The sequence below is a fragment of the Podarcis tiliguerta genome (genome assembly GCF_965153285.1).
Source record: "Podarcis tiliguerta genome assembly, chromosome: 12".
Classification (NCBI taxonomy): Eukaryota; Metazoa; Chordata; class Lepidosauria; order Squamata; family Lacertidae; genus Podarcis; species Podarcis tiliguerta.
In genome coordinates, this window is record NC_139545.1 from 49,136,768 (window position 1) to 49,163,259 (window position 26,492).

General features: G+C 46.0%; 1 protein-coding gene across 2 annotated transcripts in view; it reads left to right on the top strand.

The window, feature by feature from the left end:
• Positions 1-4,239: 4,239 nt before the first annotated feature.
• The window catches only part of PRKAG2 (protein kinase AMP-activated non-catalytic subunit gamma 2), a 215,454-nt gene continuing 193,201 nt past the window's right edge, over positions 4,240-26,492 (top strand). The window contains exon 1 of one of the 2 annotated variants that reach the window (XR_014503671.1): positions 4,240-5,882. Coding sequence is in view for 1 of the 2 variants with exons in the window: in XM_083406524.1 (XP_083262650.1) it covers positions 5,784-5,882 (99 nt within the window). In the remaining variant the exon portion in view is untranslated. The remainder of the gene's footprint in view (positions 5,883-26,492) is intronic. The other variant, XM_083406524.1, reaches the window with a different exon arrangement.

Below are 26,492 nucleotides of genomic sequence, written 5' to 3' on the forward strand. Positions count from 1 at the left end.
GCCTTTAGGTCAATAAATGCTGCGTATAGAATCCCACGTGTTTTGTTGACATATTTGTCAATGAGATGTGCTAGTACGAAGCAATGGTCTATTGTTGTTCTGCCCTGTCTGAAGCCGGCTTGCTCCTCTGCCAGAACTGCCTCAGTTTCCATCCAGTCGATTAGTTTAATGTGGAGGTGTTTGGCGTACAATTTGCTGGGAATGGGGAGGAGGCTGATGGGTCTGTAGCTCGCTGGATCTGCCATAGGACCCTTTTTATAGATTGGGATGATTACTGCCTCTGTCCAGCAACCAGGGATTATGCCTGTTGAATCAATGTATGTAAATATTGACGCCATTATGGGAGCCCACCAACTGGTATTGTTCTTCAGGAGCTCTGCTGGAATGTAGTCTATGCCCGGGGCTTTGTTGTTTTTCAGTTGGGCAATTAGTTTCCCCACCTCCTCTATGGAGACAGGAGGCCAATATGGTAAATTCTCAGAGTAGGCACTTGGATCGTTGTGCTGAGCTTTGTCATCATAGAAGAGGGTTTGGAAATATTTCATCCACTCCTGGGGTTCTACAGTGCATGTGGGACCAATCTGTTCTTGGCCCAGGATCCCCCTAATGGTACGCCAGAAGGAGGTTGAGTCTTTGTCATTCGAGGCCTTCACTAGTCTACACCAGGCCATTCTCTCGGCTTTTTGTTTTTTTACCTTTAATAGCTGTTTGTAATTTCGTCTTAAGTAGATGTAGGCCGTAAATAGCGAGGGTGCTCCGGTGTTTCTGTAATTCCGATAGGTTGATCTCAGACGTTTCCTTGCTTGTCTACACTCCGAATCAAACCAACTCTCTTGATCCTTTGCCCGCTTTGTAACAGAGTTAAGTATCTCAGTTGTTAGGAAGGTCTTTAGTCTTGCTAATAGCTCGTTGAACGAGTCCATGGCCTTTGCCCCGGTATTGGCTAATACAATGGCTGAGTAGATGGTCTTCACGTCTTCCGAATGGAGGAGGTGAGTTAACTCTGTATTAAGCATGGGGGACCATTTAATGCTTCTGGGGGCCAATGATCCCAGGTTAACGATGGGGGTGTAGTAAAGGTTAGCCGTGGGTTTGTTAAACGATGGGCCATTGAGCGCTAAAGTTAGTGGGAGGTGGTCGCTTTCGGTGTTATGTCCCACTTGAAACGTCGATACAGAATTATAGGCGAATCTTGATATCAGAATATAGTCTATCACACTTCCTCCCATCTTTGAAAGATGGGTATACTCCCCTGGGTGGTCCTCTTCCCTACTACCGTTTAATATCATCAGCTCCCTTCTTTTTGCGACCTGGGCTAGGCATAGCCCCGAGAAATTACATTTATTATCTTTGGAAAGTCGTGAGACGCATTCTTCGGTTGGGCTTTCAGGGTCCTGCATCTGATTATATTGGCTGTAAAGGTTGTCATCATCAGTTCCCATACGGGCGTTGAAATCCCCCCCGATTATGATCGGTGTAGAAGGGTAGGAAGTTTCTATGGACTCTAAGAATGCCTCTAACTCTGCCCAGTTAGCTTTCACTATAGATTTTTTTTGGCAGGGGGGCAGGTAGACATTGACCACTACCAGTGCATCTCTCTTGATTTTGAGTAGGACTGCCGTGGCTAGTGAATTGCAGTTTGGGAGGGCTTTTAAGGAATGTTCAAGCTCTGTGGAGATGAGACTAGCTAAACCTCCACTAGGCCTACCTCCCCTCACAGATGGAGTAGCAAGTAGGGAGTGGCAAGAATACCCATTGAACAAAATGGGGTCGCTGTACCAGGTCTCCTGCAGGAGGATGATATCAAATCGCTTAAGAAACATCGCAAATTGTTGATTGTTTTTCTTGGCGCGCCATCCTGCAATGTTCCAGGACAGCAGCTTTAATTCTCTGTCCCTCCATGGTGTAGATTTGTTGGGTCCACAGAGTCCAGTGACCCCTTTACATCTAAAAAAACACTCCCATTAAGTTTGTCAATAGGCATCTGCTGCATAGGGGAGTGATTATCCATAGCTCCCGGGGACTTAAGGGGGTGGTTTGGGCTTGGGAGAGTAGCTATTTCATTTGGGGAGAGTTTAAGATAGTTGAACCAGGTACTCGGAGATGTGACAGTCTGTTTTAGTTTTGCCTTACCATACACCAGCGGGGGCTGCGATTGGTCTTCCGAATCTACACATTTAAAGGCGCCTCCCGCCGTCCTCTTGTCCACTAGGCACTTGGGGGATATAGGCCGTGTGTATGAGCCTTCCGTAGTCTCAACATGGGCCACCTTTTTGGTCAGTCTGCTTCTCAGGGTGTCCAGTCTAACCAAGATTTCCCTTTGGGCTGACGTCTGTAGTGACCAGAACCGATTTATTAAGGCATGTTCTTCTATGGAGAAAGGGTCCTCTCTGTCGTTCGAATAAAGTTGAGTCTCAATAGGAGCTTTGTTTTTCTGCTGATGCACTAGGCTCTGGTTTTGTTGGTTTTGTTGCATGTGCACTCTATCGTTTTGTTCCTCTGTTCCTGGTCTCCCTTCCCCCTTGGCCGCCAGTAGGGAGGTTGGCGGGGCCAAAGCTGGATCCGTCAAAGCTCTACCCCTTAAGGCAGTCCCTTCTTGCCGGTGGGATGGTCGTCTAGTAGATCGTGGGGAGGGGTTCATAGGGAGGGACCGTTGCTGCGAATTCCGGGCGTGATCCTCAATCCTCCTTGTAGGTCGGCTAACCAAATTTGCTGAGTCTGGGATTTTCCCAATAATGCCCCTACAGTTGTTAAAGAAGCATCTTTGTGGGAAGATTCCATACCAGTTGAGGCGATTTTGAAGTTTGCTCAAAAGTGTAGGAAGCCTGGGAGAATCGAACTTGAGCACCAAGCGCTTAAATTTTGGAGTCTCTGGCAGCCATTCTAGTGATAGGAGATCGCCCTGGGCCAAGTAGGACCTGGTCAACATTCGCAGTGAGATCACAGCAGCTTTACAATTTCTCCAGGCATGGTAGGGGAAGCGGGAGTGAACGATGTTCAAGCATATATTGTTAGGGGTGAGTTGGAGGTTTACTAGCTGCTGCCCCCTACTTGGGCTCTGTGCCTGATGATTATCAGGTCCCTGGTGATTTGATGGCGGAATCAAAATCGGGGTAGGGGTTTTGGTGAGAGCATTTAGTTTTCCCTCTAACCTATTGACGGAGGCTGATAGCACCTTTATTTCGTCAGCCAAGTGCATGCAATATTTCTGCAAAGTCCTCAGCTCCACTGAATGTACTATATCGCATAAAGATTTACAGTGAGAGTCGGAGTGAGGAGAGAGGCCGACTGGGCTTGAGGTTATATCCAGCAGCGGTTTGTCTCCTGTCAAGGGAGTATTTGCAGTCGTTGCGAGGTCATACGGACAGTCAACCTGCTTGGAAATGTTTGAAAGGTTGTTTGAAGTCATTGCAGGATCATGTAGGCAATCTAACTGCTTAAAGGCAACAGGCGAAGGGGGCACGAGATTGCAGAAAAACTCTTCTAACGATGAAATAGAAGGCTCTACGGTCTTAGGTGGTAAATCCAGCCCAGTAGGTTTCGAGATCTTAGACATAGGTTCCGAGGCATTAAAGGAAAGGTCTTCCACAGAAGAGGTACGGCCACGTTTTAGGTTCGTCATGCTGGACCCCTAGAGCGGCTCGGTTATCTAAGAGTCCTTCAAAGGCCAAGCAAAAGCTGGTGGAAGGCCAGGGAAGCTGCCCTAGTTACGGCTAATCAGGTTGTTAGTGAAGCTCATTAAAGAGATTTATAGCGCTGAGATTGCAAGCTTCCACAGAGTGAGTTCCTGGCGTTAACATCAAACCATTATCGTGCCAACTTCTCGAGAAAAGTAGGAGCAAAGTAACTTACAGCATGAACTGAAAGGGGAGCTCCGGCAAGTGCGTCTTACTTCGTCGCCATCTTGGCCCCGCCTCCCTCCCTTACCAAAATATTCTTTAAAATATGATAAGACTTTTAAGCAGAGGCTGTGTACCCCTTCGTCCGCCTTTGCCCAGCTGAAGCCGTTCCAGCTGTTTCGGACTACAAATCCTATCCCACGCAGGCCGGGGCTGATGGGAGTTGTAGTTCTAAACAGCTGGCCGGGCTTCAGCTGGCCAAAGGCTTGCCTTCGCCAGCAGCTCCGTGTCCAAACCGTGCAAACCTTTCGCCTGCAGCTTCGCCCTCGGCCAGCGGCAACCAGCGCCACCTGCCGGCCGCGCCTCTGGCAGAGAAGGCAGCGTGGGCACGACCGACGCAGCCTTTCGCAACGGCGCCTTGCCCGAGGCGGGGGAAGGAAAGGAGCCGCCTTCCTTCTGCGAACCCAGAAAGCGCGTTTGTGCACAATCGCGGCTCTCCCGCCGCCTTACCCTGACCAACAACGTTTGCAGCGGAGGAAAACTCAAGCTACATGAATCCAAGCATTACTATTATTATCTTTACCGGGGGGCGGGGAGGGTTGCTCCACGTAGGGAAGAATATTGATGCCCTTTTCGGAATATCATTCCCCTATTTAATTTTTTTTAAAGAGGGTGCCATATAGCATGGCTATGTAGCTAAGCCCCGATTTCAAAGCTGGGTCAACCGATTCCTCCCCAGTCTTGGCTCCATCTGCTCAGGCGATGATCAAGAGAGGAGGAGGCAGCCCCGGGGATGTCCTTGAAGACGGGATCCCCTGCCGAGATCCTTCCTCGGCTCGACCTTGGTTCTGGAGACGCGCGGAGGGGCGTGGGCCGCGGGGCGGGGCGCGCGCTCTGCGCTGGGGGAGAGAAAGTTGTCTTTCGTGATTTTGCACTTCCTGTTCGGTAGCAGCGTCCTCCTCCCTTCTCGATTGCGAAGAATATATATATATATATATATATACACGCGCACGCAGAGCTTGGCGACTGCCTTCCCGGGCTGGGTTTCCTTGCTCGCTCGCGCTCCTTTCGCTTGGATCTTGTGCAAGCAGCTGTCAGAAAGCGTCCTCGCTCGCAGAGCGCGAAACGGGAACCGCAAGCAGTGCTGGGTGATCTGCTCACCTCCCTCCCTCCCTCTCCGGGTCACTTGTGTTTGCAAACTGCAGCCGCCTGCCTGCCTGCCTGAGAGTCTTGTTTTGCAGCGCGAAAGGAAACCAGCTCTTCAACGCGAATTGCATCTCTTCCTCCTCCTCCTTCTCCGTAGTGGTGGCTGGCGGTGGGGCGGACCTGGGCACTGGAGCCCAGACTTGGCACTACAGAGCAGAGAGGGAGGGAGGGGGGCTGCTTTTCTGCAAAACAGCCTCCGCATTCAGATTAATCTGCGCGATTACTCTCAATTGTGTTGGGTGCACCTCCTTGCTTTCGCCCTCCGGGCACGCTGACTCAGAGGACATGCCCATCTCCTGCTGCGCAGGGGGAAGGAAACTTTTGCAGCCGCCCAGAAGCGCGGGCTGCTTCTGAATCGGCCCAGGAGTTCCCTGCTGCAGCCGGAGCTTTCACCCACCTTGGCTAGCTCTCTCGCCGCCTTCCAACCATTGCGCTTTTTCCCTGCACGATGCGAGGCGCCTTCTTCCGCCTCTCCTTCCCAGACCCATCCCGTGCCCTTGAAGACCCCGAGCAGCCGCTGTGGTCGTGACACCCCCCAGCAGCTTGGGACGTCCCTCTTTACAGCCAAAGGCTCTGGAAAAACAACGCAATATAAAACGAGGAGCTCCAAAGACCCGTCATTGGCGCGGAGGAGCTTGGAGAGGGTTAGTCGAAGAGCCTGGCTGGAGGCGAGACCTGGCCGGGCCGGTTCCCGCGGGCCTCTCCTCCGACCTTCCTGTCGGAAGGGACATCGGAGAGATGGGAAGCACCGCTATGGACACCAAGAAGAAAGATGCAGCGCCCGGTGGCAAGAAGAGCAGCGGCCAGAAGAAGCGCCTTCTGCGAGTCCACATCCCAGTAAGTTGCGCCTGCCTGGTCGATCTCGTTCTCTCTCGCTCTCCTTTCCCCTTGCTCAATTCCTAGCACTGGCAAAGACCGAAAAGCGAGTTATTGTTGTCTCCTCTTTTCTCTGGCCAGTTAAGAGCTATGGAGAAGTTGATGCACCTCTCCTCCCCCCCCCCCCCCCAAGGATTATGTTATCTCCTTTGCAGCGCGAGCTCTCTCTTTTGCAGCAACAGGTTGGGAGGGGGGTGGGGCACGAAAGGAATGTGCTCATGCCTGTCACTCAAAAGCCACAATTGGGGAACGGCTCTTTTTTTTCGGGGGTGGAGGGTGGAAAAGGGTGAGAGCGATGGGGCAGCCGTGCCCTGACACTTTGGGAGCCGCCTTTTTCCAGGGAGGGATTTATGTGCAATGCAACCCCTTTTAAGAAAACGTGTTTACATTTTATAAGCCACCCATCCAGCCAAGCTGTCTGGAAGGTTATGCAATAAAATACGACGAAAAATGTATTTTGAAGCACAGTGCCAAAATAAAACAAAAGCCCTTGGAGAGAGAAGCAACCCCCCCCCCCCAGCAAACTCTGCCCCCATTAAAGCAGGTTTAAAACACAGCAAGGGGGTAACGTGGTGCGAGCAACAGTAACAGCCCTGAAGCGGCTGTGGATTGGAATTAAAAGGCCTGGGGGAGCCGGAAGAAGCATAGGCGCCAGGTGAGTCTCTCTGGGGGTGGCATTCCTTACTCAGAAGTAAACCCCATGGCGTTCAATGGGACTAATGCTCCATGAGCGTGCACAGGTTTTACAGCCTCCGTCTGGTTTCTCCGCCAGCTGGTCGTGGGCTCCAAACGCTTCCCAAGGCTCAGAGAGGTGAAGCCCAGTTGGAGGACTGTGATGCTACACAGACACCCACGTGCATCTGCTTAAACCAGATTCCAGCCTGAATGGAAAACCTGCATTAGCCAGATCGCACAAGTGAATTAAAAAATAAAGCATTGGTTGCCTGCCTTCTACTCACGACAAGCTCACATTCATGCAAACTGCTGCACGGAGACTTAAGAGGGGGCTTAGTTTGCAACCCTACACTTGCTTCCCCGTATAGGGTTGTACTGCGAAGGTGCCCTTGATCACCATACAGTACTTTTAAAGCAGCTCTTTGGGTTTGAAGCTGTCCTGGGATCTAAGCAACTTTTGCCTTGAAGGTTGGGCTCTTCTCAGTGTGCAGCTCCTGGAGAACATTCGCTAAGATGGTGTCCTCCACATGTTTTGGACTTTGACTCTAATAGGCTGCCTGGGACTGATGGGAGCTGTAGTCTGAAACGTTTGGAGGGCACCTGGCTGGCAGAGGCTGCTTTAGACAGGGCAGCATACAAATTTAATAAATAATAGTAATAATAACTGCTTTGTGAGAAGTTCCAGGATTAAAGGTCCTCACTGCTAAGTCATACGAGAACACAAAATGTTCCTTTGTATGTTGAGTTCCAGGACACAGTATACCCAAGTTTTCTTGTGCACCATATATAGGATATTGATATGGTGCACCATATATAGGATCACACTGCCATTAACCCTTGATGCCCTGTTTGCAATAAGCTAAAATGGCTTAGATAACCCATAAGAAGGCATTGAAAGAGTAGAAAATGTCCACCTTCATCTTCTGATCTGGATCTGCAACAGAATGAGATGGTATCATCTCAAGGTGGCCAAATAGCCTCCACCACTTCAAACTGATGGTTGTGGGCTTTCATTTAGGATGGCTCTTCTCCCCTATGCAAAGGGTGCACACCTCAAAAGAAAACAAACATCCATGGAAGCAGAAGCTAGTGCAACAGAAACCCTGGAGCACTGTGGCTGTAGAATGCTGTAGAAACAAAACTGAGCTAGATGGACCAAATGGACTCAGTATATAGCAGCTTCTGATGTTTCCTAGTGTGTTAGTTTCTTGCGGACAGTTGAAAGTGATGTCCATGCTACCCTTTTCACTTTTTTTTCACATTACTTGTATGGATCAGAGCTGGGAAAGTAAAAGTATAAATCCCAAGGGGCGAACTCTGTAGCACAGGGCATCACAATCCCTGTTTCCTGTGAAAAGAGGGGCGACCCAATGGAACTGCACTACTTCAGCGGGACTCTTGAGCAAGCAGAAGTTTGCAAGCGCTTGCTGCGACGTTCCTTGATGCCTGTGGGCATGTTCTGTAGCTCCACATACTTTTTGTCGGGCGTGACAGGTATTCTCTCTCCCTGGCGTTCAGACATTGAAGCATCGCTGAGTAGTGAGAAGAGCACTGGAATAAACTATGCACAATCTGATAGTGAGGAACAGGTTCGCTTGTAATCATGCCCTTCCTGTGAGTTGCTTTGTGAGCACGGGGAAGTGAAAAATGGTTTTGCACGCGGAAGTGAGAAGCACCTTAACCCACATACCTGTCGCCACACGAACAGGATCCCAGCCTGACTCAGTATCAGTTATTTATTGTTGGCCTGTGAATTTATATGCTCGGTCATCAACACAGATGAGAATCCCTAGTCTGTGTGCATATGCGTCGAGGGCAGAGGAGGGTGGAAATTTAACTGTTTTTGAATCTTCCTCACTGTGATTTGGCCATTCAGTAAGTTGTCAGAAGCACAGGAAACTTTCTTACAATGATTCAGTTCATTGGAGGCAACTCCTAGGCGCTGAGATTCCTTCGCCCCCCCATACAATATTTGAGCCCCCCCCCCCAATTGATGGGCATTGCTATTCAAATGGTGTGTGGGTGTGTGTGCCACTTCATGTGATCACTTACGTGGGGCAGGGCTTACCAGCCCCCCATATTCAAGTTGACACCCATGATTCAGTTTCAGACCATTGGTTGATCTACCTAAGTATTGTCTACATTCAGTGTTCGATATTCACCAGGCATTCTGTTCTGGCGACTGTAACCTGGTTTAAGGAGCTATTTGGCACCTAGCTTATATATCTGAGTTTCTAACACTACATCAGAGGGTGGGGAACCAGTGGCCCTCCATATATTGTTGGGTTCTGCCTCTGTCCAGCATGGCCAGTGGTTAGGGATCATTGGAATTGTAGTCCATCAACATTGGAGAGCCACAGGTTTGAAACTGGCTGCCATTGGCTGTCCATCCTTTCGGAAAGAGTTCTTTCCTGGTCACCATCTGAAGATGCCAGGGTTTGAATCCAAAACCTTCTGCATGCAAAGCATGTTCTCTACCCACCCCCATTTTAATTTGCTTTAAATTATTTTATGAACCTCCAGCCTACAGAGTGACAAGCTCTTAGTAGCCTCACCTTCGTCCTAACCACACTTTATTGGAACTGAGGCTGTAAAGATTATGGTATAATCTCTCACACACTCACCTTGAAATTACACCTCTTGAACACAGTGGGACTTGTTCCCAAATAAACACATACGGGATTGTGCCGCAAACTCTCATTTAACTCAGTGGGACTTGCTTCTGGGTTTAGGACTGACCTGTGGTCATGTTGGGAGAATAACCGCTATTTTGTGGCATGCAACCAGGTGTGTGTGTGGAGGTCAGTGTGCATTGACTGCCTCTGCAAGGCAGATTGCTGGCTGGTTGGAGCGGTCAGAGAGTATGTTAGGGTTGAAGTGGATGAACAGCTACTGGAAAAGTTTCCTGCTTTCTGTCACAGAACAACAGCAAAAGGGATGTTGTGCTGCTTCTGTGTTGACTGTGGGCAGAGGAATTTCCTCAAATGTCAGATATCCCCTTTTCCTCAAGGGCAGGGACCCAGTCATATGTGCAAAAAGAGAAATGTTACCACTATTGATGATTTGCATTACCGGCCTTTACCAGCAGGCGCCAAGATAGGTTACAGGTGGCGCTGTGCTCTAAACCACTGAGCCCCGTGAGCTTGCCGATCGGAAGGTCGGCGGTTCGAATCCGTACAACAGGATGAGCTCCCCGTCCCAGCTTCAGTCAACTTAGCAGTTTGAAAGCACACCAGGGCAAGTAGATAAATAAGTACCGCTGTGGCGGGAAGGTAAACAGCATTTCCGTGCGCTTTGGCACTCTTCACAGTCCTCCATGCGCCAGTAGTGGCTTAGTCATGCTGGCCACATTACCAGAAAGCTGTCTGTGGACAAATGCCATCTCCCTCGGCTTGAAGTGAGATGATGATAATAATAATAATAATAATAATAATAATAATAATAATAATAATAATAATAATTTATTATTTATACCCCACCCATCTGGCTGGGTTTCCCCAGCCACTCTGGGTGGCTTCCAACAAAAGATTAAAAATACATTAAAACATCAGTCATTAAGAACTTCCCAAAACAGATGAGATGAGTGCCACACCCCCATAGTTGCCTTTGACTGGACTTAACTGTCCAGGGGTCCTTTACCTTTTACCTTCTACCTTCTATATTATAAAAGGTAAAGGACCTTTCAGGTAAAGGACGTGTCCAGGGGTCCTTTACCTTTTACCTTTTACCTTCTATATTATAGCAATATAATATTCAGAATTAAAAACAGAATATATTACAGTCACAGGTAGGGTGGGCTCTGAAAACACACCTCTCAAGGGTCAAAGGCCAGACTAAATAGGGTGACACCCTGTCAAGAGTAGACTGATAGCCAAGTCTTTCAATTGTCCTCACATTTGTGGTGGCAGCCAGAGAATTGTGTGCACCAGTGCCTGTTTGCTCTTCATGTGTGCCACAAAAGTAGTGTTCATACGGTAGCACCTCTTCCCTCACCTCGAGCTTTTCTTGAGATCGCTTATTGGTGCATTTCCTCTAATCAGTCTTAAATGAGAACTTCATTTATTTTTATACCAAGGCACACAAAAACAAACTAGGAAGTGTCTTGGTTGAAAATGGAAGGTTCCTTCACCACTGCCTCACTTGAGGTAAATATCCGAAGAAATGCACCAATAAACTGAGATGAAGAGTTTAAAGATGGACTCCTTCAGCTCTTTCTAGACACTGCCTTTATTGCATAACAAGTGCAGTCAATAGGCGTTGGAAACTCGTGCAACAGATTTCTCTCCCCTTTCCCCTCAGGTTAGTGTGGCTTGTCGGGCTGGGATAAAGTTGCGACATTCTGGCATGCGGACTGTATTATTTTTGTCATTGGTAAAATCCACCCCCTTCCTTACTTAGCAAGAGTATTTGTTGTGATAGAGAGAGAGGCCAGCATGGAACATGATTGAGCAAGAATCAGGAATGCCCCGTATGCAAGAACGCTTTTGACTGAGGTGATTTTGGCTCTGGTTTGTGTGTGTTTTTAACTTGGAGAGGCTTTTCTTGCGATGCTTCTTCCTTGTGGTAAAATTGCCAGCTTCTACATCCTGTTGAAGAACAGAATGCTGTGGCTGATTTTATTTATTTGTGCAATATTTATGTATATTTCCCAGTAATTTCTTTATTTTACATTTATATATCCCATCTTTCCTCCAAGGAGTTTAAAGTAGCATGTGTGGTTCTCCTCGTCTCTGTTTTATTCTCACGGCAACCCTGCGAGGTGGGTTAGGTTAGTAATAATAATAATAATAATAATTAAAACCTTTTTTAAAAAATTTATACCCCGCCCTTCCCGGTTCAGAAAACCGGGCTCAGGGCAGCTAACAACAAATTTAAAAAACACTTAATTGTAGAAGCAGCATAAAATACAGTAAAAAAACATGAATAACAATAAAATTTAAAGTTCATAAATCAATTGGGGGGAAATCTGTCTAATAAGCTTTAGATAGTCACCAGGGCTGGCTGGCTGAATTGGTCCTACTTGGGCCAGTGAGGAGGCCAGGGGAGAATTAGCTGTGGGGTCTCAGAGCGGGTAATCTTCATAAAAGGGGAGGGGGAGGGAAGAGAAGGGAAATAAAAGATCAGGCTGAATTCAAATTAACGGCCAGGTGGAATAGCTCTGTCTTACAGGCCCAATGGAAGGAGGTTAAATCCTGCAGGGCCCTAGTCTCATGGGACAGAGCATTCCACCAGGTTGGAGCCATCACTGAAAAGGCCCTGGCCCTGGTGGAGGATAGTCTGACTTCCTTAGGGCCCTGGACCTCTAAACTATGGTTATTCATGGACCTTAAGGTCCTCTGCAGGGCATACCAGGAGAGGCGGTCCCGTAAATATGAGGGCCCTAAGGCACAAAAGTAAGAGAGACAGGCGCAAGGTCACCCAGTGAGCTTCATAGCTGAGTGGATATTTGAACACTGGTCTCCCAGGTCCTGGCCCACCACCCTAACCAGTATACCACACTGCTTCCTGGGCCGTTTACAGTCATAATTGAAGCCATGCGAAGAAACAGGACACAAACATGGGCTCTGAAACGAAATAAGGCAAAGTTGCTGCTTGCAGAGTTTCAAAAGAACTCATTTTATGGCAGATGTGTCCTGTACCAACCCCATCAAAAGTGGCTGTGAAAATTGGACCATTGAAGGAAAAGAGCGTTTTGCTCCATTTATACCAAACCATGGTTCAGGACATTTAACCTTGGTTTGGCACGATCTCTGAAATGTACAAGCCACATTTTGTTATTGGCTGGTAAAGTAGAAATTGTATTTTGAAGTTGGCGCTTTCAGGCCACCGTTTATACCGATCTGCACCGAGAGAGCAGGAAACAAAAGGAGGCTAATGGTTCTAAGCCCACTTGTACTTTTTATGCACTTGGAAAGCGTACCTCTGGAGGCATAGAACCACCCTGCTGTGAGCTCTGATTCCAAACCACCACCCTCCGCTGCTGTGCTTCCTTATTATGAATGGTACACCTCTCCGCTCCCCTAAGGAACAAGGGGATAATTTTCTTTCTTGGTTTCTGATTTTGCATAATGGTTGAGAAGGCACAGGGCCTGCTGCTTATCGCAGAAAACCGCACAGAAAAAGAAGCGCTTCAGGCTTGGCTGCTAGCTCAGTGGGCTAAGTTTGATTCCTGCATGCCTATTACTGCATTGTAGGGGGGTTGGATTCGGTGACCCTTGCCGGTCCCTTCTATCCAGGGTGGATAAAAATCATTTTTTTTTATATATTTTTTAAAAATCTGATTTTTTAAAATATAAATTGGATTTTTAAAATAAAATGCTTTTGGAGGAAAAATCCTTCTAAAGATAGTTTTCTATTTAAGCTACATTATAGTCCAAAGGCTATTCATCAGGAAATAAGGATTTGCTTTAAGTTTTTCATGTGTGCTAAAACTAAATTTATTTTCCTTCCAATAAAGTACAGCAGAAAAGTTGTCCAAATATAAACAGTTAGCTTATTAAACCTCACAATAATTCCATAATTATCTATGTATTTCTAATAGCATAACCACATCGGTAATTTTTTGATATAACTGTAAAAACTACTCTGAAAATTGATTATTCCGAAAATGAAACTTCCATCTGTTTGTAAATATTAAGAACGAGTCTTTCTGTAAAAACAATGATTTAAATCAAGTCTTACTGACTAGTGATTTAAATCTATTTGATTTAAATCAAACCCACCCTGCTTCCAATTCTACGATTCTAGGTGTAGGACATCAAGTTCGCAGTCTGGAGCAGCTCTTGCGGACTGCAGTTGTTTGTGGGCAGGGAACCACCCCTGAAACCTTTGTGTACAGGTATACAAATCTGATCGATCGACCATTATAATGATGACACTTTTTCACAGTGACTACCTATAGAGCATGTTGTACTTCTCGAGGTATTTTAAAAGAAAGCTTGTTCCTTTCTCCACATCCCTCGTTTGCTATGCAAACACCAGTCTTGTTCCATCTGATAGGTTGTCTTGTGTTTTGTGTTGCCCGCAACAGTTTATCTGGTTTGGAAGTGTGCCCACAGGCCTGGCGACGGCTGCTTCCGGATATCACCAAATTTGGCTCTCTCCATCGCAGAGCTGTAGTGATGGGAGCCAGTGGAATTTTGCTTCCTGTGCACTTTGTAAAGGTTCTGTAAGGGGCTTTTTCGGCCCTGACCCAGCAACGCTATCCATAGGAAGTTTGCAAGGTGGGAAAAGGCGAGTCCCACGGAAGTGGCTTCTGTATGGTCTTGGATGCCGGCAGAGTGCTTCTGTAGGAACTGGTGAAAGTCAGTAGCCTTTCTGTGTGGCCGTGATCTCCATCCCAACAGTTCCACTCTGGGCCTGAGGGCTCTGCCCTTTTTTCTTCAAAATACCTCCAGTAACATGATTTTTAGAGGAAGTGGAAACTTGTGGGCAGAGCAGGGCTGTTTTGCATGTTGCCCAAAGAGAGAGTTTTCAATAGTGTCAGGGCACCAAGAACTCAAGTGGTTGTCTCCTTGTCCTCCTAGTTCTCTTTTTGCAGTGACGTTTCACTTTTTCTTCTTGAAAGGGGGTTTACCTTTTCTCCTGAAGGCACTTGTGTTGCTTGACTTGGCTAGGAGTGAGTTGCAAGCTTCCCCACTCTGTAGTTTGCAGTCCAGGTTACCTGTGCTGTGGAGCAGAGACCCTTCATTGTGTGTGTGAGATAGAGTGAGAGTGAGAGATACTTAGAACAGGAGCACTTACCGTATTTTTCGCCCTATAGGACGCACTTTTCCCCCTCCAAAAATGAAGGGGAGATGTGTGTGCGTCCTATGGGGCGAATGCAGGCTTTTGCTGAAGCCTGGAGAGCCCCAGCGCCAGCCCCACAAGGTCGGGGGACAGCGGGGAGGCAGAACGCCGCCATCCCACTGTCTCCTGATATGGTTTGGAGGCTGACGGCTGGGAGACGAGTGCTTCTCCTCGCCGCCAGCCCCGCAAGCTCCGGGGACAGCGGGGAGGCGCAGTGCGTCTTCCCGCTGTCCCCGGACCTGGTCTCAAGGCTGGCGGGGGGGGGGGGGAAGAGTGCTTCTCCCCGCTGCCGGCCCCACAAGCGCCTGGGGGGGAAATAATTTTTTTTTCTTTATTTCCCCCCCCAAAAAAACTTGGTGCGTCCTATGGGCCGGTGCGTCCTATGGGGCGAAAAATACGGTAGTTCCAAGCTTGAGAGAAGATCCTTACTTAGGCAAATGGGTTGGGCATCTCTGCCAGGTGAGGTTTGCCAATGCAGCTATTTCCTCCAAGGAAAAAGCAGTTTCGCCCTGCTGTGGGACACTCTGCACGGTGATCATTGCTGTGGATGCTGGATGCAAGCGGCTGAGTGGTGAAGTCAGGAGGAAGGAACTCACAACAAAGACTGATTTCTGTGGAAAGGAGGCATGCATTCGAAAAGCTGTTCTAATGTTTATAGAGAAATTTCGTTTGCCATTTAGGAATCCTTCGCTTTGTCAATTTGCTGCTTTCCAGTACATGCTACCATCCAAGTTGGTAACGAGCATTTGTGATGATCTACATGCAGTTCATGCTTCAACACTCTCCCACCCCTCTTGGTCTATCACCCCCCTCCCTTTTCTGGCAGTGTCATTTGCAATGGCATGGTTTAGCGAATCCATTTAAACCACATTCTCGCAGAGGATGCAATGAGCACTTAATGGGCTTGGATTCAACAAACTGTCTGTATATTTTTTGCAGATTTGCCTGTGGAGTCCATTTCCACTTCTGTTTGATTCTCTCCCCACCACACGCTTCGCAAGCTGGTGATGCCCAAAATTAAAAGCTCAATTGTGTTGATTTCAGCCCTGAGGCACATCAGCTACAATCATCAGTGCCTTGTTCATACTTTGGCTTTTGGAACATTGTGGAAAATGCTTAAGACCCCGACATTTGCAGTGATATGCCCCAAATGGAATCACCCCCTTTGGGGGGATGGAGGTTTGCTTCAGATTACCAATTCTGCACAGGCTTGGACTTCAAACATGAAGGCCTTTTCTGATTTGGCCTGACAGTTGCACTATAAGTATGTAAGGAGAACTCTTTTCACACTCTCTTTGTTGGCTATTGAGTCATCATGACATGCAGACTCTAACTATTTTCTTTCTCCCGCTGCTCCTCTTCCTTTTGGGCTGCCTTAGAGTATCATTTGTGTTATTTCAGCAGCTCCTGTCAGTGCAGAATTACTTGTCAAGAGAGCTTTTCACCAGTAAGGTTTCTTCCCCACCCCTCCTTCCTTTTTGTTACCAGATCATACTTATTATTCAGTGGATTCTTAAAGGTAAAAGAGGGGGGAACTCAGCATGTGTGTAGACGATTTGTCAGTTGCTGCAGCGCATAGTCTAGGAAGCTGGAGGCACATTAGAACATAAGTCACTGCTTTAATTTTCAGGTAGGTAGCTGTGTTGGTCTGACGCAGTCGAAATAAATAAGAAAATTGTCCAGTAGCAGCTTAGAGACCAACTAAGCTTGTTCTGGGTATAAGCTTTCATGTGCATGCACACTTTGAAATGCTACTGGACAATTTTTAACGTTTTTTGACTGCTTTAATTTTGCATGTTCCCCCCATCTAGCCCAGTACTGTCTTCTCTTGACTGGCAATAGTTCTCCAGGATCTTCGCATCATCCCTTACCAGATTCTTTTACCTGGAAATGCCAGGATTTGAACTTTTGACAATGAACTATGGTCTCCCAAACTGGTCCTGTTTGGGTTGCTGTTTTCTGGCTATAATAACTGGGATCATCCTAAGGTGAAACACCCTACAGATAGGCACAGAGGATTGGAAGGGTGAGACTGGGAACTAGCAAACCTTCTCTCTTCTGACTATTGCTATTGGTCCCAAAAGAAGGTTGGATTTTTTCGGTGCCTTGCCTTTAGCGGCTCTGCTGTAGGGTTATACATTTGCCGTAGCGCTTGGACACCTGGAAAGTGTTCTGGTGAGCCGGAACACCAGTTAAGGAAGTGTTTAGGATGGGACTTAGCATTGCAATCAGTTGTGTTGTTGCTGGGTTGCAAGCCAGCCTTGGATGCTGCGTTGAAGCCACAGCGACCTTTGCTGCATTGCAGTGTTGTGTGAGGTTGCTGCTGTGTGGCATGAAAGTGGATTGAGCGTGGCTGGAGGTAGATGACTCACCTGCATTGGAGTGACTCCTGGATGCTTGAAGGCATTCCAGTCATTCCAGAGCAAGCTATAAATTTTGTGCCTTGGAGAGATACATAGCTATTAATAATCTTAATGATTTATTCAGTACCTTTGATGTGCAAGATGGAGTGATCAAGAGCATTTCATTCACCCCGACAATAGGACACTTAGGTTGGTCCCCACAATTATGTCCTTTTAACATTATAATCCTTAGTTCACAAATAAAGGAATTGGAAGTTGGATGAATCTAGTCTGTGAATCTATGGATCGCCCTGCTTTTGAAAGACAGACTGTACAAATTTAAAGTTCTGCATCTTCTACTATCATGCCTAGTTTATTTTTTTGCCATTGTACTATAATTCCCCTTAAGAGGGGTGTTGCAATTTATGGGTGCTTTTGGACAGGGGCTTAATAATGCAAATGGGCAAAGGGTTTTTTCATCTCTCTCTCTCTCTCTATCTTACTAGATCTATCCTGGAAAGAGTAAATTTGGTTTAAATTGGGGGGATTGGAACTGGCATTTTGATGCCAACAACATTGTGTAGATGGTGCAAAAAGAAAAAGAGAGGCATGTACGGTAATAAACCCCTGCCTGAGAAATCCTCCAATTAACTTGTAAGAATGGGGTTTAATTCATGTCCAAGAGGTGTACAATGAACTCACTTCTCCTGTATTCCATATATTTATTTGGAGTATTTATTACAGTGGTACCTCGGGTTAAGTACTTAATTCGTTCCGGAAGTCCATTATTAACCTGAAACTGTTCTTAACCTGAAGATCACTTTAGCTAATGGGGGCCTCCTGCTGCCGCTGCACAATTTCTGTTCTCATCTTGAAGCAAAGTTCTTAACCCGAGGTAATATTTCTGGGTTAGCGGAGTCTGTAACCTGAAGCGTATGCAACCTGAAGCGTATATAACTCGAGGTACCACTGTACTTTGTTGCCCCAAGAGGCTGTCTGAAAGCAGCTTGTAAAAGGTTGTCAAAAGAAAACATGATTTTCTGAATTAGGCATTTATTTAGGATTTGGATGGTGCTGATGTTGAAGGACTTATGAAGGTGACCCACAAGTGACTTGATCTGATTTGGGGCCAGTTACCTCTCTCCATCTCTCTGTCTCTCTCTCCCCCACCCACCTAACCCCTGCTATGTAAGCCCTAAAGAGAGGCTGCTGAATCATTCTACATTGCTCATTATGTGTGTATTCCTGCCAATTGTAATGTGCTGAAGCCCAAATTCAGCCAGAGGCATCTAGATTCTCCTGTCAGAGCTAGAAGTCAGTTCAGTTGTTTAATGGTGCTGCTGCTCCTGTGAAGTACTGCTTGTATAATTATCCAGTTGAATACTAGTTTATAATGATGGATTGGCGGACTTCAGGACAGGGCCGGCCCACCCATGAGGCAAGGTGAGGTGACTGCCTTGGGTGGCAGGATCCACAGGAGCAGCAGATTTACGATATACAGCTTTATCCCCCCCCCCCTTTGTTCCTGATGTAGATTTTCACTCACCCCTTCTTCCTTGGCAGCAACGGAGCCATTTTGTGGTTAGCCTCAGGTGCCAAAATGTCTTGGGCTGGCCCTGCTTCAGAATGATATGTATCAAACCTTCATTTGCCTTGCCAATTTAGCACCAGCCTTTAAAACCAACAACACAGCCGTAAATATAGCATGTAAGGGCTTGCGCGGACATCTGCTTCCTGCATTTTTGGTTTTGGATCAAAAAAACCGTAGTATATCAAGACATGTTATTGGTCTGTCTAGCCGCATATTGTTTACTCTGAGTAGGGGAGGAGTAGAGTTCCTCCTCACCTCTGTTCTTTGAGATTCTTTCAAGTGGAGATGAACCTGGGATTGTTTTCCTACAAAGCAAGGGCTTTCACCATTGAGTTTTGTGCCTTCAGTGATGGTGATGGGATAGTGTCCTCCACAATCCCTGAGGTTGCAACCTGTTGCCCCCTCACCTGCTACAAGGTGTGGGGAGAGAGCATGTCATAACGGCATACACAGTTGTCCTCCAGCAAAGAGGACTGGCCAAGGGGGCTTACGGGGAACAGCCGGGACCCCCTGCATGACTTGGGCACTAATGGTAGAGCCTGCAACCGGGATATAAGCTCATGTATGGCTGCATATGGGACGTGGGTGGCGCTGTGGGTTAAACCACAGAGCCTAGGACTTGCCGATCAGAAGGTCAGCAGTTCGAATCCCCGCGACGGGGTGAGCTCCCGTTGCTCGGTCCCTGCTCCTGCCAAACTAGCAGTTCGAAAGCACGTCAAAGTGCAAGTAGATAAATAGGTACCGCTCTGACGGGAAGGTAAACAGTGTTTCCGTGCGCTGCTCTGGTTCGCCAGAAGCGGCTTAGTCATGCTGGCCACATGACCCGGAAGCTGTACGCTGGCTCCCTCAGCCAATAAAGCGAGATGAGCGCCACAACCCCAGAGTCGGCCACGACTGGATCTAATGGTCAGGCGTCCCTTTACCTTTTTATGGCTGCGTACACACCATATTATTTTCCCCAAATAATCCTGGGAACTGTAGTTTACTCCTCACTGAGCTACAACTCCCAGCACCCGCAGCACACTACAGCTCCTGGGGTTGTTTGGGGGAAATAATCTGCTTTCAGCGTGTGTTTCAGTGTGTGGTATGTACCAGGCATTTTCTCAGGTGATCTGATCCCCAACACAAACCCAGCATCCGAAAGCATCAATACTTGATTGCAACGGATGCCCATCTATTTTGGCCCTATGTCTTCAGTGGGGCTTTTTCCCATAGATTAAAATATGCAGTCATTCTATAGCAATCTAAGCCAAGGTATCATCTTAAGGGCTCTGGCAGCCTATCTATTTGGCTTATAGACTGAACTTTGATTACTTAAGAATCCAGATTCCAGAAGAACGAAGAGTTACAAAACAAATATGTTGTGTGGAAACATGTTTTGAATTAATAGGGTCTTGGGGAGTTAATTTACACTTTTGGTTAAGGGCTGATTTATGTCCTAAGTCATTATTTTGAAAACTCTTAAGCCAGGACTGTTTTGGTTCCGGAAGATCACCCTTTCCCCTTGATGGTGGAATACCTTTTTCCTACATGCTTCCATCAGCAGTAAAATCCACCTCACCTAACTGATTTAACAAATGCATGGCAGTACACAGAAGAGGTTTTTTATATATTAAAAAGGGTGGAAACATTCATTTGTGTTGTGTATGAATGCAGAAACACCCGTGGAAGCTGATCTGATTCAGACCTGGGGGAGGGTAGAGGGTAAAGACCCCCTGCTCCCCACACCAGGGTCCCAGTCCAGACATGCCAGACATAAACCAGCAGCAAAGCCCAGATCCACACCATACATTTAAAGTACATCCAACACACATTTAAAGCATGTGTCTTCCCTCAAAGAGGAAGCCGTTTGCTTTAAAAGTGTCTTGGCTGTGTTTTAAATGTCTGGTGTGGATCTGTGTTGGCTAAGTGGCTTTTATGCCACTTAAGGCTTTCAGGGTAACAGAGCAGGGTCTTTTTCATAGTGGCCCCAAACTTTTGAGGTATGTTTCCCAAGGTGAATATGATTTGGCCCAAGCCTTCCTGCTTCTAACAAACACTGCGAGACCACCTTGTATCAAAAGGCCTTTGAGGGCTTACTTTTGAGCAGATTTGATTTAAATCAAATAGATTTAAATCGCGATTTAAATCACTAGTCAGTAAGACTTGATTTAAATCACTAGTCAGTAAGACTTGATTTGAATAATTTTTTTTACAGGAAGACTCATTCTTGATGGTATAATCTTAATATTTACAACCAGATGAAGGTTTCATTTTTGGAATAATCAATTTTCAGAGTAGATTTTACAGTTATATGAAAAATTACTGATTTGGTTGTACTATTAGAAAAACATAGACTGATAAAAATGATGAAATTATTGTTTATATTTGTACTTTATTGGAAGGGGGAAATGATCATTTCCTTAATAACAATTTAAACAATTTATTTAACTAAAACAATAACATTGTAGCATATGTATCCATCTTTGTTAACTGATGTGGTTAAACGTTTAAAAAAACCAAAAACCTTAGACTGAGTTTTAGCACACATGAAAAACAAGAAACAAATCCTTATTTCCTGATGAATAGCCTTTGGACTATAATGTAACTTAAATAGAAAACTATATTTGGAAATATTTTTCCTCCAAAAGCATTTTATTTTAAAAATCTGATTTAAATAAAAAAAATCTGATTTAGATAAAAAAGTGATTTTTTGATTTTTTTTTAATAGAGATTTTTTATCCACCCTGCTTTTGAGTGTCTAAAAACTGTGATTATGTCAGGATGTGTTTGGCTGACTGTGTTTATACAGAACATATTTTTTTGCTGTGATTTTATGCCTTCTTTGCAAGGTTTGGTGTTTACAGTTTTGCAAGCGAGTTCTTTTGGAGCTGGACAGTAGTTCTTTAGAGAGCAGAGGTTGGTTGATAGAGCTGCTGTTTCCCATGATTGTATTTGTCTCTGGGCCAAACAGGCTTTGCAGGTTGGTTTTTGAAACTCTGCAGAAAGAGGTAGAGAGAGAGAGAGAGATCCTAGTGATGCCACAACGCTGAAAAAGCTGTCCTCTCTTCCCAGCCCAAGAAGTCTTTCATTGAAATGAAAATTAAAATATTGCTTACTTTACCTGCTCTTGCTCTGCAAGTCCCGCTTGGGAACTTTGGCTTGCCCTCTCCTTTCCCACATGCAACTGTTGTTTCTGCTGCAGTCGAAAGCCTTGTCAATTCCAATATTGCATGGTCTTCGGAGCTCACTGTGGGGAGAGAGGAGTCTGGGAACAATGCAAACAAGCCTAGCCAGTCATTTCCACTAATTGTTGTTGTGGGTGGCAGAACACATAAAGCGGGAGAGAAGGGGAGAGGCGGTGGGAATGTGTCTGCTTTGGAAGCTGGCTACATTAAAAATAATAATTATCATAGCGCTGTGCATGGTGGCTCTTGAATCTTTTCCTCTGATGTGGTGGAGCTTCGGATAGGAAAGTTCCAGATCAGAGCAGGATATGAGAGCTCTTGGCTGCTGTACAGCCTATAAGCCCAGTGAGAATAGTGTCAGGTGTGTGTGTGTGTGAGAGAGAGAGAGAGGGGGGGGGGTATTGGGAGGTTGGGTTCCCTCCTTCTTGTTAGAAATGTGCCATGTTGCATGTTTCTGCCATGGATTCAGATCGGATTACCCTTTGGGATGTTGTTGTTTAGTCGTTTAGTCGTTTCCGACTCTTCGTGACCCCATGGACCAGAGCACACCAGGCACTCCTGTCTTCCACTGCCTCCTGCAGTTTGGTCAAACTCATGTTGGTAGCTTCGAGAACACTGTCCAACCATCTCATAGAATCATAGAGTTGGAAGAGACCACAAGGGCCATCGAGTCCAACCCCCTGTCAAGCAGGAAACACCATCAGAGCACTCCTGACATATGGTTGCCAAGCCTCTGCTTAAAGACCTCCAAAGAAGGAGACTCCACCAGACTCCTTGGCAGCAAATTCTCGTCCTCTGTCGTCCCCTTCTCCTTGTGCCCTCCATCTTTCCCAACATCAGGGTCTTTTCCATGAGTCTTCTCTTCTCATGAGGTGGCCAAAGTATTGGAGCCTCAGCTTCAGGATCTGTCCTTCCAGTGAGCACTCAGGGCTGATTTCCTTCAGAATGGATTGGTTTGATCTTCTTGCAGTCCATGGGACTCTCAAGAGTCTCCTCCAGCACCATAATTCAAAAGCATCAGTTCTTCGGCGATCAGCCTTCTTTGTTGTTCAGCTCTCACTTCCATACATCACTACTGGGTAAACCATAGATTTAACTATATGGACCTTTGTTGGCAAGGTGATGTCTCTGCTTTTTAAGATGCTGTCTAGGTTTGTCAATGACCCTTTGGGATAATATCACACAAATTCTAAAAATGTAGTTGTGCTTGGCCATGCTCTGATGAGGCCTTGCACAGGAACGGTGTTTTGTTACAAGCCCACGGGCAAAACTGAGGGGAAGTCTGAAGTTTATTTTACTTTTTGGAATAAACTACTGCTGGATTGTAGTAAAAACTCAAAAGTGGTTTACAAAACATCCCCACTTGATTGTGATAACACCCCAGTCTTGTTTACAAAAAACAAACAGGACATTTCATTAGAATTGTCCATCAGAGACAACTGCTGCTGTTGGCATATGTTTGTTTCAAGAGACAACGGAGTGCGCCTCTAAGGAGTGAAGTCAAACCGCTGGGGCGCAAGGCTGGGCTGTTTGAATGGAGGTCCTGGGCAGCCCAGATGACAAGACCCTGCTCTCGGCCTCACAGAGCAAAATGTTGGCAACAGTTTGGCTGCAGGAGTTGCCGGACGGAGGCATTGAATAATAATAATAATAATATTTATTTATTTATTTATTCATTCATTCATTCATTCATTCATACATACATACCCCACCCATCTGGCCAGGCCTCCCCAACCACTCTGGGTGGCTTCCAACAAAATATTAAAATACAGTAATGCATCAAACATTAAAAGCTTCCCTAAACAGGGCTGCCTTCAGATGTATTCTAAAAGTCTGGTGGTTGTTCTTCTCTTTGACATCTGGTGGGAGGGCGTTCCACAAGGCAGGTGCCACTACCGAGAAGGCCCTCTGCCTGGTTCCCTGTAACTTGGCTTCTCGCAGTGAGGGAACCGCCAGAAGGCCCTCAGCGCTGGACCTCAGTGTCTGGGCAGAATGATGGGGGTGGAGACGCTCCTTCAGGTATACTGGACTGAGGCCGTTTAGGGCTTTAAAGGTCAGCACCAACACTTTGAATTGTGCTCGGAAATGTACTGGGAGCCAATGTAGGTCTTTCAAGGCGTCATCCAACCGTCTTAGGGACTCCACTCCGGATTTGTATAGGGTTTACTCCTAAGCCTTTTCTTCTCTCAAAGATATCCCCCAGAGCAGCGGAGGTTTAGGACCAGAGTTTTCCTTCTCCTAGATGGGCTCCCTCCCAGGTTGACTAGCGCCATCTGCCCCTCACTTCCCTCCACAGAACCTGCAAAAACTGCCTTCTTGACCGTCGGACCCACAATCTTGTCCACTCAACTCACCGGAGCCTGTCTTCACATGCTGCAGGGGACGGGGGACGGGGAGAGAAGACAGCTAAAAACTGTTATTTAAAGCAGCATTCAAAAAAACCAATCAAAATCAACAGTAAACTAAAAACTGATTGAAACACATTTTATTCATTTATTTACAAATTTGTATACTGCTTTATACTCCATCGGTCTCAGGGCGGTTCACTTAACTTCTGCATGTATGTAGAAAATATTTTAAGCAGGTGCTGAAAGGGGGTTACAGAGGGGTTTGTTCAGAAAGTAGTCTGTGTACAAAGACAAAATGTAGATTTGTTGCTCTGCCGACATTTGTTCTGCCTACCAGTGGCCTGTGGCCCTCAGGCAGTTGCCCAGAAGGATGTGTGACCCTCAGGCTGGCAAATGTTCCCTACCATATGAAAGAGGGTACCTTTTATCACATGTGGTGGACCTGCCCCAAGGTGAAAGACTTCTGGGAGAAGATTTATAATGAATTGAAAAAAACGTTGAAATATATATTTATTAAGAAACCAGAGGCCTTTCTTCTTGGAATAACAGGTCTGGAACTGCCCAAGAAAGATGTTAGATTGTTTTTGTATGTCACAACTGCAGCTAGAATTTTGTTACCTAAGAATTGGAAAACACAAGAAATCCCAACAGTGGAGGAATGGCAGATGAAGAAGATGGACTTTTTGGAGCTAGCTGACTTGACTGGAAGAGTCCGTGACCAGAAGGAGGAGGAGTGCCAGGAGGAATGGATGAAATTCAAAGACTATTTAGTTAAATATGCTAAGATAACTTAATTGGAAAAACTTGCAAATACCAGATAGGCTTAGGATTTAAATATGTGATGATAGAGAATAATATGTTGAAAGTTAATAAGAAAAGAAAGAAAGATGTTAAGTGATCAAGTTAATTTTATGAGAAAACTGGTTATGGAAAACTGTTACAATGAAATACACTGAAATTCAGCTAGGGGGGATTTGAGGAAGCCACTTAACAATTTTACTAAGATTGGATCAAGTACAGTTAAGATGTATGTTTGTTTGTTTGCTTAAAATTTTTGGAAAATCAATTTAAAAATTTGGAAAAAAATGTTCCCCACCATATGATTGTAAACCTGTTCCTGGATTAAGCAGGTGTAGAGAAACTTTGGCCTTCCAGATGTTGTTGGACATAGTCAGTGATGAGGGATGATGGGACTTGGAGTCCAACAACATCTGGAGGGCCACGGGCAACATTTGAAATTCGCCAGGTGCATTTTGCAAGTGGCTATTGGCTACTTGCGACCAAGTGAAGATGCCTGGGCAGCAAGGTTGCGCCTGGTGTCTCCACCATCTGGAAGTGCATGCCTGGGGAACTGAGAGCCAGTGTGGTGTAGTGGTTAAGAGCAGTAGACTCATAATCTGGTGAACCGGGTTCGCTTCCCCGCTCCTCCACATGCAGCTGCTGGGTGACCTTGGGCCAGTCACACTTCTTTGAAGTCTCTCAGCCTCACTCACCTCACAGAGTGTTTGTTGTGGGGGAGGAAGGGAAAGGAGAATGTTAGCCACTTTGAGACTCCTTAGGGTAGTGATAAAGCGGGATATCAAATCCAAACTCCTCTTCTTCTTCTTCTTCTTCTTCTTCTTCTTCTTCTTGGATCTTGACTGTTTTCACATACTAGCAACACATCCTGTAGAATTCTGTCCGTTATATGTTATCTGTGCAATCAGAATCAATTCCAGGTACCCAAAAGTACTGGAAAATACGACTTTTCAGTTGTCTGGCCTCCAAATGGCGACCAGGCATTCTATTTTGGCAACTCTAACCCTGGTTTAAGGAGCCATTTTGTGCCTAGCCTTTATATCTGAGTTTCGAAGACTGGTTGCAGGTTCCCTGTCCCTTCTCTAGACCTTTAGCATAGCCTGGCACCTGATGGTAGCCAGATGGCTCCTAATGAACGTTTATTGCTGGCCTGTGGATATTCTGAGCCTTTGGAATTATTGCGGTGCCATCTACCTGAGTGAGTCAAGGGCAGAAGTAAACTGCTTTTGTAGTGTGAATGTGGGAGAAAAGCCAAAAAGCCTAGATTTGGAGCTTGCTGAATAAGGATGCTAAATGTTTTCTGGCTGGCAGCATCTTGGATATTGGGAAGTTGAATTATTATTGTCTGGGGAATAACAATGCTTGCTTACGTGTTTCATTGCCATCTGCTCAACCTGTACTTTTGCAAATAAAAAGTTTATTAATAGAAGCCCCCAGTACCCTCTTTAAAACAAACAACCCCCCCCCCCAAAAAAAACCACAGGGTCCAGCTGTTGTGAAACCTCCTTCAGCTCAGGGAAATGGGAAGCCTGATAAAATATTGTGTACTATATTTAAATTGTATCTTGGTTTCAGAGTAGGAATCTTTTTGGGTGACAGGAGCCAGCTTCATGCGATAAACATTGATCTTCCTAAGAGACAGGCGATGAATCTGTCAATTTACTAAGTAAATATGAAGTGGTTCCCTGCCTGAAATAGCTATTATCGCTACTGGATTGCTATGTTCTGATTTGTGAATGCTATAATGACCTTAAAAAAATAATAAGTAACCTGATTATGGCAGTGTAGTCCTCTCTCTCCCTCCCCCCCCCCACCGCTTCGAGGGAGACATGTATTTTGCTAGAGCTAATTGAACATTAGCA